The sequence below is a fragment of the Panthera uncia genome (assembly GCF_023721935.1).
Source record: "Panthera uncia isolate 11264 chromosome E2 unlocalized genomic scaffold, Puncia_PCG_1.0 HiC_scaffold_20, whole genome shotgun sequence".
NCBI classification, from domain to species: Eukaryota; Metazoa; Chordata; class Mammalia; order Carnivora; family Felidae; genus Panthera; species Panthera uncia.
The window spans coordinates 9283238-9300100 of NW_026057589.1; the positions used below are offsets into that span (position 1 = coordinate 9283238).

Below are 16863 nucleotides of genomic sequence, written 5' to 3' on the forward strand. Positions count from 1 at the left end.
TGATGAGTCATAGGGAGAACAGACATTTCCCAAAGGGATGTTCTGAAAGGTGACTATTTAAGAGTTCTTCCTCGAATTCTCTTCCTTTTTTTTTTTCTTTTTTTTTTTTTTTAAGTAAAGTGATACATTTGCATGATCGGGTATCAAAACTGCTGGTAGGGCAATGTATGACTTACCTTCTGTTTTTTGCTTAGACACTTTGTTTTGTCTGCAGTTGAATCCAGTATCTACTCTAATACAGACCCAGATGTAAAATCTGATTAATTATATTACAAGATTTTAATGATACAAAAACTATTTTCTTTCCCCTTTTTGGTCTCCTAGTCTAAAACAAAGAAATGTGAAGACATTGGACTAGAGTTGGCAGGAGTACCTTTATTATTTAACCTAAATATATTAAAGTGTATTATATGATAAAGCATTAAGGTGACCTTCAAATAGCATCCTTCAGACTTGTTCTTTTTAATTCTTATCTAAGTTAATATAGTGATAATCTCTGTTTTTGTCTTAACATTCCCTTTCAAGTAGTAAAATGATTGTCTTTTTTTTTTTTTTTTTTCCCCCCGTACTTCTTGGAGTTTTTGACATTGTGATAAATATAGTTATCAGCTAGTGTAAGTACTCCCCTTTGTGTTTAATCTACTTGAGGTAAAGGATTTGTTCTGGGCTTTAGTCTCTTCATCCAGTAGTGACCAGTGATGCTGCCCGGTAGTACTGAAATCACTGGATCATAGAAAGCATCTTTCTTTTCCAATAGGAAATGATTTAAAAAAAATTGCAGGGGCGCCCGGTGACTCAGTGACACGTCCAACTCTTGGTTTCGGTTCAGGTTGTGATCTCATGGTTCGTGAGTTCAAGCCCCAGGTTGGGCTCTGCACTGACAGCAAGGAGTCTGCTTGGGGTTCTCTCTCTCTCTCCACCCCACCCCCCACCTCTGCCCCTCCACTGCTTACTTTCTCTCTCTCTTCTCAAAATAAATAAATAAACTTAAAAAAATTTTTTTAATAAAAACAAAAAAACCTCCACCAAATTGCATAATATATACCTAGTACATGTCTTACACCATGCTTAGTTATATTTAAAATATTGCTATAAATGTCAGAACACTTACAATTTTTCTAAATATTTTATTTTTCAGGAAGCATTTTTTTTTTAAATTTTTTTTTTAACGTTTTATTTATTTTTGAGACAGGGAGAGACAGAGCATGAACAGGGGAGGGTCAGAGAGAGGGAGACACAGAATCTGAAACAGGCTCCAGGCTCTGAGCTGTCAGCACAGAGCCCGACGCGGGGCTCGAACTCACGGACCGCGAGATCATGACCTGAGCCGAAGTCGGCCGCTTAACTGACTGAGCCACCCAGGCGCCCCTGGGAAACATTCTTTAATAAATATTTTGTGAATATATTAATGTCACTCTGTCAAGGTAAAAATAATTATTTTAGGAGAATTTAGATTAAAAATAGAATAATTATTGTGTAGTATTAGAACCCTGACTGGCAATTTCTTGGCCTGGGGAAGAAAAAGATGGTGTCCAATAAATCAGTAACAAACATTTCAGCTTCAGCAACAGTGCTAATTATTTTTTTAAAATAGAGCCTCTAGGATCAAAAATGTATGTAGTTTAAAAGTGAAAATTGGTAACTTTTTTTTAGGGGTATAAAGAAGTATGTGAAAGTTGGCCTGAGAAATGAAAAGATTCTTTTTCTGCTAAAATACAGATTATGTCTTTCTGCTTGAGTGTATTGGTCAGAGCATATTCTCTTCTACTCTATAAGGGAATTTGGGTAAAGGCACAGCCTAAAAACATCTAAGAAAGAGAGCATTCTGGCTTATGGATTAGATTGCATTAGTAAACAGGAGAACAAATTGGTGAATATGAGTTAACAAAAATTTTGGATAAGAAATTTTTCCACATGGCATTTATTTGGATGTTGATAATTTAATTTTTTTTTAAGTTTGTTTTAAAACATTGCTTATTGTGGCATGTAAACTTATGTTGGGTGGGAAAAGTACAAATGGGAAATTGAAATTGTTAAACATGTAAATTAAATGATCAACCCTACAATTTTTGTTTTTTGCTTTTGCTTTTGGTAAAGTAATCTGGATTGCTTATTTTATATGCTGGGATGCTAGTTGTTTTTTCTATTAATACACTTAACTTGCATTCTAGCTTCGCCATTCAGAGACAGGCATCGTGTGGTGGGTTGTGTGACAGTGTCTGTCAATAGTGAAGACAAATAGTGCCAGAGACACTTAACCCATCCAATCTCACCCAGGGTATAGGTCGGTCTCGTTTTCAGACTTCTTCATAAGTCTTTTTTTCTTTCTTTCTTTCTTCCTTCCTTCCTTTCTTTTTTTGTTTCTAAATAGTGGATTGATACTGATTGAAACTAAAAACTCTTTGTAAAGTTTTAAACTTTACATTAATACTATAAGAAGAAGAAGAAGAAAAGTAGAAAACGAAGGTTGGCATGTAAGGTGTTGACAAAGCAGGTTTGCAGCCACTTTGTGTGTTCTAGATTTTTCAATCCCTTAGCAACATGAATCTTGGCCTTATAATTTTTTTCTCTTGATATCTTTCTTCTTTGATCTGAAATTTTGTCCTTGTATCTGGTGACTTTTATCAGGCAAGATGTTTAGATTTGAAGTCTTTGTTACCAGAAAGAAAAATGAAATACTTAAAAAGGATAACTAAGGTTGAACAATAAGTGTTTTAGACCAGAAATATCTGGATTGTTTTTTAAGATTATTTTCTGAACAGTCAGTGGTTTACTCCTTCTCCGTTCCACTATTGGTTCACTTAAGCACACTTGCAAAATTTTATGGCTTTTGTTTTCATGACATTTTTAGGCAGCTCAACTGATTTTGCCTGGATGTTGTAAAGTTATAAAATATATGTGCATATTTAAATGCTAAAGGATCACATTTTCATCTTGGAAGCTCAGTTAAATGTCATTTCTGTCACATCTTTTAAATTAGTGAAAGGTATTTGTTTCTTTTAGGGACTTTAAAGAATGTTTCCAATTTCAAAGCTTTCTATAAAAGTGTAGTTAGTTCCATATAAAGTGTCATGTCTTTTTTTATGGTATTTTAAGCACTAAAATGATACAGTAATTAAAATAATTTCTAGTTCACAAATCTAGAACTAATAGTTCTTAATTTCAAAACTTAGTTTAAGCAAGGAATATATAAAATCTACACGAGTTTCTATATGTGGTAGCATTTAAAAGTCCCATTTTCATCTTTCTCATCAAACTAATAATACTTATAAATTCTAGGGTATCTGGGAAGGCATTATCTGCCACTCTTTTTATCCCAGCTACTTTGAATACTCATAGTGAACCTTAATGATTCCATTGGTTCTTAAAAGCATATAAGAATATACAATTTCAGTTCACCATCATTACTGGCATTTGGCCTGGTAATTGGCTCATGCTAATAATAGAATTGTTAGATGTAGACATAGAACACTATGTATGTGATAACTTCACTTACACATTTTAGAATTAATCTATTCTGAGATTGTAAATGCCTTTTAGTAAATATAGAAGTGGGTTTTCCCTTTGGTTTACCATGCTCTCTAGTCACAGAAAATGTTATAGAAAAATAAAATTCCCCTAGATTCAAAGATAATTTTTTCATAAAAGAAAAAATGAATAATAAAAATTTATTCATGTGTTACTTAGGTAAGAGAATAAGTTTAAGAAAAAAATTTAAAAACTTACAACTTTATGAAGGATTGGTAAGGGATTTAAAGAACAAATAAAATTATAAAGGCATACAATAGAAATACATTATGACTATTCTGCTTAGTGAGAAAATAAAACCAGTTAATAAAATTTTTTATGTTGGAATTTTTTATTTTTAATATGTAGCAGTGAAACATTGTACATTCCTAACGGATAAAAATGGAGACTCAAAACCAAAAAAGAAGGAGAGGTAATTAGCATATTTTGTTTATAACAACTTAAAAAAGAATATATAGATGAGGCAGGATTACATTAGCATTTTAGTTCTACAGAATGTCAATTAAGCTGTTTCTTGACATTTAATGATTTAGTAACTGAAAAGTCTTTGTAGATATTTTAAGTACATTTACAGTATTCCCAGGAATGTTTTTTAGTGCTTTTCTGGGACTGCTTGGAAATGAGAAATTTGTGTTTAGAAATCTAAAGTGTTTTTAATATCACTTATGCATTTTTAATAGATAATATTAAGGATTTTTTATTCTTAGTCAGTTTATGGATTGATACACAAGTAGATAATAGGGCTTATATATAGTTTCACGAAAGAGTTATTAGCACTGGGGCACACCTGGCTGTCTCAGTCGGTGGAGCATGCAACTCTTGATCTCGGGGTTGTGAGTTCGAGCCCCACATTGGAGGTAGAGATTACTTAAAAGTAAAATCTTAAAAAAAAAAAAAAAAAGGATAGTTATTAGCACACTCTTTGTAGAAATAGCGAATAGTTACCTCTAAACTCTTAAGTTACTTCTAAACCCTTCCCTGGTATCAGGTAATGCCTTTATAGTAATAATATAAACACTTTGAGTAGTACATCCTTTTTTTTTTAAACCTGATGTGTCTATCATGGGCACATTGGTACATTTGTTGGCCAATATAATTTTAGTATAATTCAACATATGTATCAAATATTGGCTTCCCATTAATTTAATAAAAAAGTTGAATTTTTACAGGTCTTGATCTCAGGGTCATGAGTTCAAGCCGAACTTTGGGCTCCACGCTGGATGTGGAGCCTACTCAAAGAAAAAAAAAGTTGAATTTTTACTACATGCAAAACACTATGTTAGGTTATTGGGAGGGTCTAAGAAAGATGTCTGTGTTCTCAAGAGGCCCATATTGAGGCCCATATTTCTCCACTTCACCCCTTCATTTGGCAACATTATTACACTTAGGTGATCCCTTGCTAACCAGAATGTAACATCTTTATGTGAAGATTTTATACACCATTATCATGATCATCAAAGTAACACTGATATTGTTATAAAGAGTTTTATAGTTTAAAAAAATTGTCTTGTTAGAGTCTTAAAATGAGTAGAATCTTTGTAATTTAGACTCAAACTGAGATAGCTTTAAAAAGTAATACTATTTTTAAATTAGAGAATGCTTACTGCTGTCTTGTGACAGAGTTTATGTTTTCAGTTTCATAGTTTTGTGCTAATGAACTTTTTTATTTAATAAGTATGTCCAGGAAACTGCAGGTAAAACATAAAAATTATATGTTAGGTGCCCAAGGAAAATGTATAGAATATTTTAATTTATGTAGGGTATGAGATCACAGTTTGGCATACCTGTCCCAGAACAGACGTTTATGTATGATTATATCAATTGGGTTTTATAACCATGACTGTTTTGATAAGATTTGCAAGATAAAATCATATATACCTGTAGAGCAATGCTAGGTAATGTCTTGCATATTAAATTCATAAATATCATATGACTTGCTTTTGAGTTCATGATTGCTTTTCACCGGTACTTTCCATCTGTCATGGACAGGGATCCCTGAGATGTTCATATTCTGCATTCTCATGTGCATGGTACTTAGATTCAAAGAGGGGTGGTGGCGGGTGGTGGGGGGAAGCTTCGTAGAAATACACATTCACAGCATTCATGCTGCATGTTTTGTGTGTTCCACTGCAAATACTGCATGCTGCCTACTTTTATTTCTCTGAAGATGAAGAACAGAGGCTTATTATACACACACACAAATTTAGTTTCAATTTTGCCAATAGTTGGAACAGATGGAGGAATGTTATACATAATACCTTTTCTATTTTTTAATGATTTTTATAGTATTTTTCAAAAAAAAAAACAAGAAAAAAAACTTGTTAACTTAAACCCAAAGTGGCTACAAATCAGCTCCTAAACTATCACTGACATTAGCATCTAGATTTTGTAGTTTTTACAAATCTTTTAAAGTATTTATTTACTAAGAAAACATTGCATTAATGCATGATACAAAATTGATAAATTTTTCTTTAAATTGGAATGCAGTTTAAAGTGACTGAATTTTCCAATTTCAGCTACTGCATTTGACAAGGATACAAACTGGAAAATGGAACTGGTATCATCTTATTGCTCTAGGTTCTTTGACTTATGGTAGTTGGGAAAAATATTACCATGTGGCATTATGTAGATTGCATCATTAATGGCTAATATTAATTACTGTGCTCTTCAGCTTTGACAGCAGTGAAAAATATGGGTGAATTTAGCGATTTCAAATAATTTAAGTGTTCTGGTACATGTTTTTAAGAATGATCTTTGGCACTTGGCTTTTGATTATCTGAACATTGGCATTCTTAACATTTCACTCTGTACATTGTAATTAATAAGAATATTGCAATTCCAATAACTGCCCATCACAGTTTTAAGTTTTATCCTGCCACTTTAGCACAGTGGCATACTTGGCTATAGATAAAAACTAATTTTAGCTTTAAACATATTTTAGTTCTCCGTATTAAATTAAATTAAATGTTATTATGTATTTTTAGTTTTGTGTATGATTATCAACCTTTCTGTATCTTATACAAGATCAAACGGTATTTCTAAAATTTTAGAACTAAAAACGTCCAACCTTAACGTTATTAGTATGCCTCTGAGGCTGTGCTGTTAAGGGTTAAAGTAGTATTATTTTTCAACAAGCTGTTCTGCCAGTTGCCACCCATTTTGAAAAGGTCTATTTAAATCTTTTTTGCTAGATGTAATAAAGAAATGGCTTTTACAAAAAACCTTCCCCAAGACTAGAATTTTTTTTGTTTAAACCTCTTTTTTGTTAGACTTCGGTCAATAAAAGTTACTGTTACTCATATTAAGAAATTCCCTAACTGGTTAAAATCAAGCAGGCCCTTTAAAGAGAGGGGTATTGGATAGTGGTAACCAATTGCTGAGTGTGTAATTAAGGATGTTGTAAGAAATATCCATCCAGTAATCAGTCCTTACTCTGCTTTTCATTCTGCCATAAAGGATGGATTTATTTATTTTAGAGATCATGGTTTTGAACTGCCATTTCTAACTTCTGGATACCCTCAGTGGTTAACTTCCTTATTTTCCACAGCCCAGCATATTCCAAATCAAACTTTTTTCACTTTAATTCTAGATTTTACAATAATCATAGTGATGGTACCAGTTCCATTTTGCCTCCAATTCAGTTGATTATATATTTTTTCTATTTATTTCTCATTTTATAATTGATATCTGGAATAATCAGCAGCTCTTTTCTCATTTATTTTCTCATATTTTTATTCCAGGATTTGCCTCTGAAGCAGGGAGTGTCTGCATTAAAAATGACCTGTAGTTCTCTGCTTCATAGGTTAGAAACTTATTTTAATATTTTGTGGCTAAGCACAGTCCCACTTTTCAAATTCTATAATAAATTATTTAATTGGCATTGAATGTGGACCACAAGCTTATATTTCATATTGGGGTTTTCTTTATTATTTTAAATGATTAAAATTCAACAGAATATCCAGCTGAGGCAATAAAAGCTTTATTCTTGCTTTACAGCTTTAAACATTAAATTAGATTTTTTAAAATCTATCAATTCTAACACAAGTAAAATATTGCTATTTGGGCATTTTTTAAAATTGCGTTTTTTAGGCTTTGTATTGCTTGAAGCATTTATATTCTAAAACTTAACCAAATTCCAACTATTCATTTTGGGGAAAAACAATCAGTTCACAAATCACATTTTCAATGGGACTGCTAGCCAGCATAGGTGAAAACATGTATAGTGTATTTACTCTTAAATTGTACACTGCAGATGCTTCTTCAGCTCCCTCCTCTTCCTCCATGGGCGGTGCTTGCAGCTCCTTTACCACCTCTTCCAGCCCTACCATTTATTCTACCTCAGTCACCGACAGCAAGGCTATGCAAGTGGAGAGCTGCTCCTCAGCCTTGGGGGTAAGTAACAGAGGGGTAAGTGAAAAGCAGTTAACCAGTAACACAGTTCAGCAGCATCCATCAACACCGAAGAGGCACACAGTCTTGTACATCTCACCACCACCTGAGGACTTGCTGGATAACAGTCGGATGTCCTGCCAGGATGAGGGGTGTGGATTGGAATCAGAGCAGAGCTGCAGTATGTGGATGGAGGATTCCCCCTCCAACTTCAGTAACATGAGCACCAGTTCCTACAATGATAACACTGAGGTACCTCGTAAATCACGAAAACGAAATCCAAAGCAGAGGCCGGGGGTCAAACGACGAGATTGTGAAGAATCTAATATGGATATATTTGATGCCGACAGTGCCAAAGCACCTCACTATGTGCTTTCTCAGCTTACCACGGACAACAAAGGCAACTCAAAAGCAGGAAATGGGTTGGTATTCACATTTTTTAAAGTTTTATCACCATTGTGCAAAACAAGCAAGAAAAATAAATCATTCCCCACTTTTTGTAATTGCTCAGCTTAAGTTTGAATATAAAAGCAAATACTGATTTTATCATTGAAATACATGAAAATTCGAACTTAAAATTACCAAGTTTCGCTAGAGAAAAACATATTAATAGATTTTAGCAATAGGTATCTTATTATGAGTATGATTAAGTAGTAGAAAATAATCTGTTTTGACATAATTTTTAAATTTCAAATGGATTTATATTTTAAAAGGATTTAAAAATATTTTTACTCAGACAAATAACTAGCAGTGTAATGGCTGTAGTTAAACAACTTCAACACATTCAAAAAGGGCTAGTTTGTGTTCTTTCATGTTGTCTCCCCATATGGTTCAACCCATTTCCATGTCTGTAAGGGTTTGACTTTCTCTTTTATTTGATGAAAACAAGAAAAAGCTGCATTGATTCTTGTATTTATTTTAAGCTTTTTCTTTAATACATTCTCCTGACCTTTAAAAAAAAGTAAATAGATCACTAATTTTTTTCCCCTGTGATTCTGGGTTTATGTATTGAAAGCATGATAGAACAGGATCATGGTACATATTTGAGTTCTCATTCATCTCTGCCAGTCTGCAGCACCCACTATAAATATATTTGTAAATAAATATATTTCAATGGCCATATTATAGAATATTTATTGCTACAGTATAGAATACTATGACTTATTTTTAACTTTTTAAAATTCTTTTAGTACTTTTATTATATTTAATTGCTAGACTTTTAGTTACATTTTCCTATTACATTCAATATAATTTTGACCAAATTTAATTCAGTGGATTTTAAGAGATTACTTTTTGGGGAGGCAGATTATGGTCCTTTAGTTGACCCAGAATCTCCTACAATTTCAGGTTGTTACAAAGAGTGATGCAGAAGCTTTTGGTTGGTTTACTACTTGATGACATCATTCTTATCTTTTAAGTTAGTAATCTGGTTGACTATTATGGAGAGTATTCTTAATGTATATTTAACTTGTTCTTAAATGTTCTCTCAGTACATTTTTAAGCAATATCTACCATTTAAGCATAATTATTTTATATTATTTTCTTCTCTACTCTCACTTAAAACCCCTTTGGAGTGATGTAGTTAAATAAAAATAAACATTTAAATGTTTTTTCTTTTTAGGAAGTCCAGATTAAAAAATTATCTAAAAGAAAACAAGACTAACCTTTTCCTAAAATGTTACCATTAGAGCTAATTTCAAAACATACTTGTAGAACTAGTAGCTATAGAATAATGCTCTGAAATGTAGTAGCACAGATTTAAAAGGCTCATGTATATCTGTCATTAAATACGAGCATGCGTTTATTTGGGTTTCAATGCAAAAGGTTTTTTGTTTTTTTTTGTTTTTTTAAGTTCCAAAAGAGAGATTTTCATTGTTATACTGAAATAAACATTAAAGGTCCAAATGAAGAACAAATAGAATTTTGACATAGGGTTAGTCAACACATATCATTTGCAGTTCCTGTTAAGAGAGATCTTGACCTACATCTTTTCTGCTTCTGCTTTTGTATGATAGATATATCTTAGAAATGATTTGAGGTTACCCAGGGAAAGTATAATAACATTTGTCGAGACAAAATCTCTCATGAAATAATTCATGGAACAGAAACTCATCAAGCAGAAGAAGAAATGTCCAGCTTCTTAGGTAATGGAAAAATATTTGACACTGGCAAATAGAAGTGGTGGAAGAAGTTTAAATTTTGAATAGATAAGAACTATATCAAGGAAAGGATAAAGCAATATGTAAATATATTGAAACATAGGCTTTTGAAAGCAGTTATTAAGAGGATCTCAAGCTAAAGTCCTATACTCTTCAATAAGAAAGGCATTAGAAACATGAAAGAAATTCAGAAATCTTTTGAGGGATAAGGTATATATAGCCTTAGATATCATAATGTGCCATAAATTTACAATTTATATAATACTGAATTGTAGGAAATGTACTCTGAAATATGTTTAAACAGCAGTTTATTGATCTTCAAGATGGAAATAGCATTTTTGTATAATTAAGGTATTATATAAGAGAGTTTATTAAAAAACCAAAGTCACTTAAAAAAAAATTACTCAATATTTAAACATTCCTTAGCCACGTTCTTAAATTCTTCAACTAAATGTTCTGAGCATCAGTAGGCTTATGTTTTTTCTAGATAGTCCTGAAAATTAAGGTATAATGTAATGTGAAACTCCTTTTAGGCATTTTGTAGTGTAAATTATTTTTTTGTGTGACAGACAACTAGAAGGATACATAGCACATAGGAATTAGAATGCCATTTTAAGACTTCTGAATAGAATATAATAAGACAAAGGACTTAGCTTTTTGGATGCCATTTAGAAGTAAAATCCCATACAATTAACTGTAAGCCATTGTGCCTTAAAAATTACTAATTTCACTGACTTCTTTTCTAAGAATTAGTTGACATTTTCATTGTTGTACATGTCTGAAGATCTAAATATATATGTATTCCATCTGTACATTTAAGCCTTAGAGAATAAAAGTAGTTTTAAGGGCTTTTAAAAGTATCATTTCAAAAATTGTTTAGTTACATGGACTATTCTTTAAGCCATAATGTGTATACTGTGTCAACTCACTCACTAGTCTTCATCCCAAATGAAATATTTTGTTTTACTAAAATAATAAAACTTGTGTTTATCTGTTTATCCTCATCAATACTAGCTTGGCTAGCTTAAGTGAATATAAAAACTGTATCTTGCCAAATTCATTGGTATGCTAAATTTTCCTTATAATTCGAGCTAAAGTTTTCCCTTTTCTATTATAAAATTAATAGATATTAATTACAAACATGCAGAAAAATAGAAGAAAATAAATAACCTATAATTTAGTCACTCGATACAACTCCTATTAGTATTTTACTATATTTTCTTTTGGTCCTTTTCATTGAATATTTAGGGGGTGTTTTTACATAGTTTCAGTAAGTGAATTTTTTTGCTTTGAATTTAAAAATAAATATAAAATGATACAATTGTAGAGTTTCATATGTAAGGGACTGCACATTGTATTGAGAGCACATGTTTGAATTTCTACCTAGAATGATGAACAGAAAAATAGGATTTGTTGCCCATTGTTCCAGTTTCAACTCAGTACTTTGATTCATAGAATGTATTCTTGCAGGGCCTTTTAAATGACTTACACGGGTAATCTTTGACTTAAGTATGTGAAACTTACATGAATGGCATTCCTTGGCCAGGAATCCGAGGATCCAGTCTTCTTCATCTTGATATTATAGGAACTCTTTTTATTCTGCTTTCTTTTCTTTGTCCCTTTCTTTTTCCTATTTGCAACAACAACTATTTTTTCAGCACCTGCAGCTTCAGGAATTGTGCAAGGTTCAGGGAATGTGAAAACGATGGAGCACAGTACCAGCCCTCAGAACTCTCCCACTTACCTAGTCAGTCTTACTTCACATTTCTTCTCTTCTCCATCCTTCTGTCCCTTTCCTCACTATGAGGTTCATCCCAGTGCCTGGTTTCATTGAGAGTACAGCATTTCTTCTTTTTGTTATTGATAATAGAGGCAACAACTTAGAGCTGGAGGGTTAAACATTAGGGGCAGGTTTAAGGCTTCTTAGCCACTGTTGCTCTTCTTTGTTTGAAATCATAACATTCCTCCTGGGATCTGTTTGCTTTTGGAGATTTTGTCCATAGTCATCTCTTAGCTCCTGTATTTTCAATGTGAGGCATACAGAAAGCAGTATAGGCCCTGACTCTATTTTAAAATGTACATGGGTAATTTTAAATCTGTTTTAAAACTAATAGTATTGTTTTATATTTATTTTATCACATATTTGCAGTGCCTCAAATGAAAGGTGTTGACCTAAAGTCCTAACCACCGGTTGAAATATTTTTCTTTGAACATACATTCCACACAGCAAATGAATGATAAACAAATAGATATTAGAAATACAATTTTAAAAAATAGATTGCCTATCTGTAAAGGCCAGATTATAAAGATTTTATATGCTAAGGGCTTTAATTATTTAATCATAACTAAAAACACTGTGAAAAATTGTACTTCTAGGAAAGATTGGTTAGAATAAATCTGATTTCCCAATAAAAATTGGATCACTGATTTTTTATTATAATTTTTTCAGAAAAATTGTACTGAAAAAGATATCCTCCAAAAATATATGCTACATGTACTTTAGATTGTTTTTTAAGGCCTTCATTTCTTTTTGCTACCCCTCTTTTCTTTTGCATTGCAAGTCTGATTAGAAAATAATGGTAGTTAATCTTATAGTTTTATATTACACTCACATATATGTGTAATTTTTTAAATTTGTTTTGACTGAAGTGCATTGTGAAAGGTTATAGTGACATTCGCTATTCTCTTACCTGTTATTTTTCTGTTCATTAACATTCATTCTTCCTCCATTCCTCCTACCACACATAGGTGTTGTCTTCCCTGTCCAATTTACTTTCTTTTATTTTTGCATTGTATAGTTAAATTTTATTTAAAAGTTTAAAAAGATACTTTGCTTATGGAATGTGTCTTCCCTTAGGCTGTGTTTTATTTTGTCGTTAGGATTATCAGTTGTTTTTAATGACACTGCCTTTTCTGTTCCTTCCTTTACCTTAGATGACTTTTGTAAAAGAAAAAAAAAACAAACAAAAACCAAAAAAACTTCTTCTTGATACTCTTTCTGTGTTGTGCTTTGACTTCTCAGAACATTGGAAAACCAAAAAGGCAGTGGAGTAAAGAAGAGCCCTATGTTGTGCGGACAGTATCCTGTTAAAAGTGAGGGAAAGGAGCTGAAGATAGTTGTACAGCCTGAGACCCAGCACCGAGCTCGGTACCTGACTGAGGGTAGCCGTGGCTCAGTAAAGGATAGAACACAGCAAGGCTTTCCTACAGTAAAGGTACTTACTTTATTTAGCAAAAGAATTTTCTCCAGTTTTGCTTACTAGTTATTTTGTTTTTAACTGGCAAAAGCTGCCTAAAATAAATGGTAGAATTACCGTATATAATGGAAATTAAAGCAAGTCTGACTGAATCATAAGCCCAGTATTGTTACTTTAATTTGATTTTTAGTTTAGATGAAAGGGGAAGTGAGAATGTGTTCCCAATAATATTTGGAATTTATGAATTACATTCCCCTTATATTTGACATTGGTAGCAACTATATTCACTTCTTCCCAAACTTAGTATTTAAGAAGAAATTTTAAAGTGAATTCATTTAAAGTGAAATATTGTAGAAATTAGTATGGACTTGGAAAATAAGGTTTTTGAGATGGCTAAAGGAATCAGGACTATTCATTTCAGAAAAGAATTAGTTGATAGATAATTCAAATCTTCAGTTTGAGAAATAGGATATTAACTGATTCTTCATCTTTTCAGAATTCAGACTAAAAGAAAAAAGGGGCTTAAATTTCAGCCCCTGGGAAACTTTGTTACAAAGAATATTTCTCTTTGAAGATAAACCAAAAAGGAGTGAGTGGGGGATGTTTAACAAGTGTTCCTACCCCTTGTAAAACATTAAACGTAGGAATTTTGACTAGTCACGTGGTAAATTCTTGTTAAACACAGTTTGTGTAGATGTAATGTTAGTATTTACTTGGCTTGCTTTTCATTTTAAATTTTAATGGAATAATGGTAGAAATTTAGGATCAGGAAATCTATCCATGGTCATTAATAAGGTTGGTTAATAGTCCCACGTACAGTGTCACTCCTATTCCTCTGCTACTCATCACACCAACCCCATCCTCATTCCCCCAGACTCAGAAGAAGTAATAGGTAAATGATAAGTTTAAGTCATGCTTTTTATAAATATTTGTTTGACCAGACATTTTGATAGGTTGGTTAGTATTTTTAACCCATATTGATCTGACTTTAAGTTATGCTTTGGTTAAGTACTCTCTGGTCAGAAGTATTATTAGATTAATTATCTCTGATAGGGAGTGAATTGACCTTAAAGGTTTATCTATTCATTCATTCAACAAATAAGCACCCCTCTATGTGCCAGACACTGTTCTAGGTACTGCTAGTGGTTTAGGTAGATTGCTTCTTTGTCTATTTATTTCCCTCATGATATCGTTTCACAGAGATATTGCTATACTGGGTTACAAAAGATGTATGAATCTTTTAAAGTACTTTGGTGTACATTGTACAAGTTATTTTGTGATTTTATGCATTCTATATTAGTAGCTTCACTGTTTAACTATAAACCTGAACAAAAATCAGCATTGGAAAGATTTGTTCCCAAATGCTATTTTATTTATTCATTCTTCAACAAATTATAAATTATAATTTATGAAAGCATGTTAGAGACTTGTAAGGATCCATAGATCCTGGTTTGAACTAACACTTTTTCAAACCATAATGTTTTGGCCCAGAATTTCATGAGGTTGTGGATATGTATCTAACCTATGCAAATGAGTTACATTTCCTTATTATTTATATAGCTGTACTTCAAATACTTTTCTATTCAAATAGTTTTAAAAGAGTAAAAATTCAGTATGTGTACACATTTGATGATGATGATGATGATGATGATGATGATGCCACTAACATAGTTTAATGAATTTTCCGTTAGTAGTGATGGTAAATTTTGAGTAACCCACATGCTTTGGCAGTCCATAAATTTATAAATACATAAAGGACTGTGTATTCATTTGCATCTGGTTGTACAAATTAATTGTAAATGACAATTTATCATTAAACATATAACATTTTAATCAAAATGTGATTATTACAGGATTAAAACTTATAATTTCCTGCAAAAACTTAGCCAATTCTCCTCTTTATGAAAATATTTTACTTTTGGTTTTCTTGAGGATTTAAATTATTTCTTTAGTGTTATCTAGTTATAAATGTAGAACTTGGTCTTAAATGTTTGATTTGACAATTAGATTATTTGAAATGCTAATTAGTCTTTATGTTCTATGTTATCTCACTCCAGCTGGAGGGCCATAATGAGCCAGTAGTGTTGCAAGTGTTTGTGGGCAATGACTCTGGTCGAGTGAAACCACATGGATTTTATCAGGCCTGCAGGGTAACTGGGCGAAATACAACTCCCTGTAAAGAGGTGGACATTGAAGGCACTACTGTTATAGAAGTTGGCCTTGATCCAAGCAACAACATGACATTGGCGTAAGTACTTAGTAAAAATTTTTTCAGTATACATTACACTTTTGCAGTGGGCAGGAAAAAAATTTTAGTTTCTAGTGTAAAAAAAAGAAGATTTTGAGTATTGTATTAAAATGTTTTAAACATTACAAATAAAAACGTAGATTAATGCAGAATGGTAATTGGTCAAAATGAGCTCTTTTCCCTTTGCCATAGAATTCCTATGATGAAAGGCAAGGAAATAAAAGCCAGGTGGAATAATGGCTTTTTTGGAAATAATATGGACTAATTTGTTGGGACTAATAAAAGTAACATTAAAAATAAAAACTACAAACCATTTGATTTGTTCTCCTAAATTCTTAGTATTTGCATTAGAAAACTATTTGACAGAGACCTTTCATGGTACCTTGACCCATCCTGATGTGGAAAAGCATGTTGCTGTTCTAAATTCACCTTCTATTTTTGTTTTCCTATATTAAAAAAGAATGTACTGGGAGTATGTTTTTTTTCCTGTCATATGCATTTTCATTGCCTAAAAAATATGAGGTGTTAATAATTTAAATTAAAACATTTTTTCTTAAGCCTTTTGTCAAGGGATTTTATCCTAAATTTGAAACCATAACAGCAGCAAATATATTGATAAGGGGTAGACTTATGTTGTAATTATTTGTATTGAAATAGCTAATGACATTTCTAGGGGCGCCTGGGTGGCGCAGTCGGTTAAGCGTCCGACTTCAGCCAGGTCACGATCTCGCGGTCCGTGAGTTCGAGCCCCGCGTCAGGCTCTGGGCTGATGGCTCGGAGCCTGGAGCCTGTTTCCGATTCTGTGTCTCCCTCTCTCTCTGCCCCTCCCCCGTTCATGCTCTGTCTCTCTCTGTCCCAAAAATAAAAAAAAGAAAAAAAAAAAAAGAAAAAAAAATAGCTAATGACATTTCTCTATTTAATTTTCAGTTTCCTTTTGAAAGCCATTTTGAGTAATAAGAGGTTAATTGGAAAAGAAAATTTTTGAAAAATAGTAGACTTGTTTTTTAACTTTTGAAAATTATAAAAATATATATAGTGGAAGAAAGGAAGGGAATTACTGTTTATAAAAATAGTACTTATTCATTATAAGTGTTTTGTAACCTTGCTTTCACTTACCATCAGCATTTTCCATATAGTAAATATTTTTTGGCATATATTTTAATGGCTATGTAGTGTTCCGTTCTTTTGGGGACAGTTTGCTAGTGTGTTTTTGTTTTTGTTTTTGTTTTTGTTTTTGTTTTAAGTAAAATTCATTCCTTCTATTTTAATATCTGAATTAGCTACAAAAATAAAGAGGCTACATTTATCTATCTATCTATTTATGTATTTCAAGTTTATTTAT

The 16863-nt window shown here is 32.1% G+C and overlaps 1 protein-coding gene across 5 annotated transcripts in view; it reads left to right on the forward strand.

The window, feature by feature from the left end:
- NFAT5 (nuclear factor of activated T cells 5) overlaps positions 1-16863 on the forward strand; it is a 117368-nt gene that overhangs the window by 52393 nt on the left and 48112 nt on the right. For 4 of the 5 annotated variants that reach the window (XM_049622419.1, XM_049622420.1, XM_049622422.1 and 1 more), the window contains 3 exons: positions 7781-8339; positions 13099-13291; positions 15331-15521. In XM_049622419.1, the coding sequence (XP_049478376.1) occupies positions 7781-8339; positions 13099-13291; positions 15331-15521 (943 nt within the window). Of the gene's footprint in view, positions 1-7268; positions 7331-7780; positions 8340-13098; positions 13292-15330; positions 15522-16863 lie in introns of all 5 variants that reach the window. The other variant, XM_049622424.1, reaches the window with a different exon arrangement.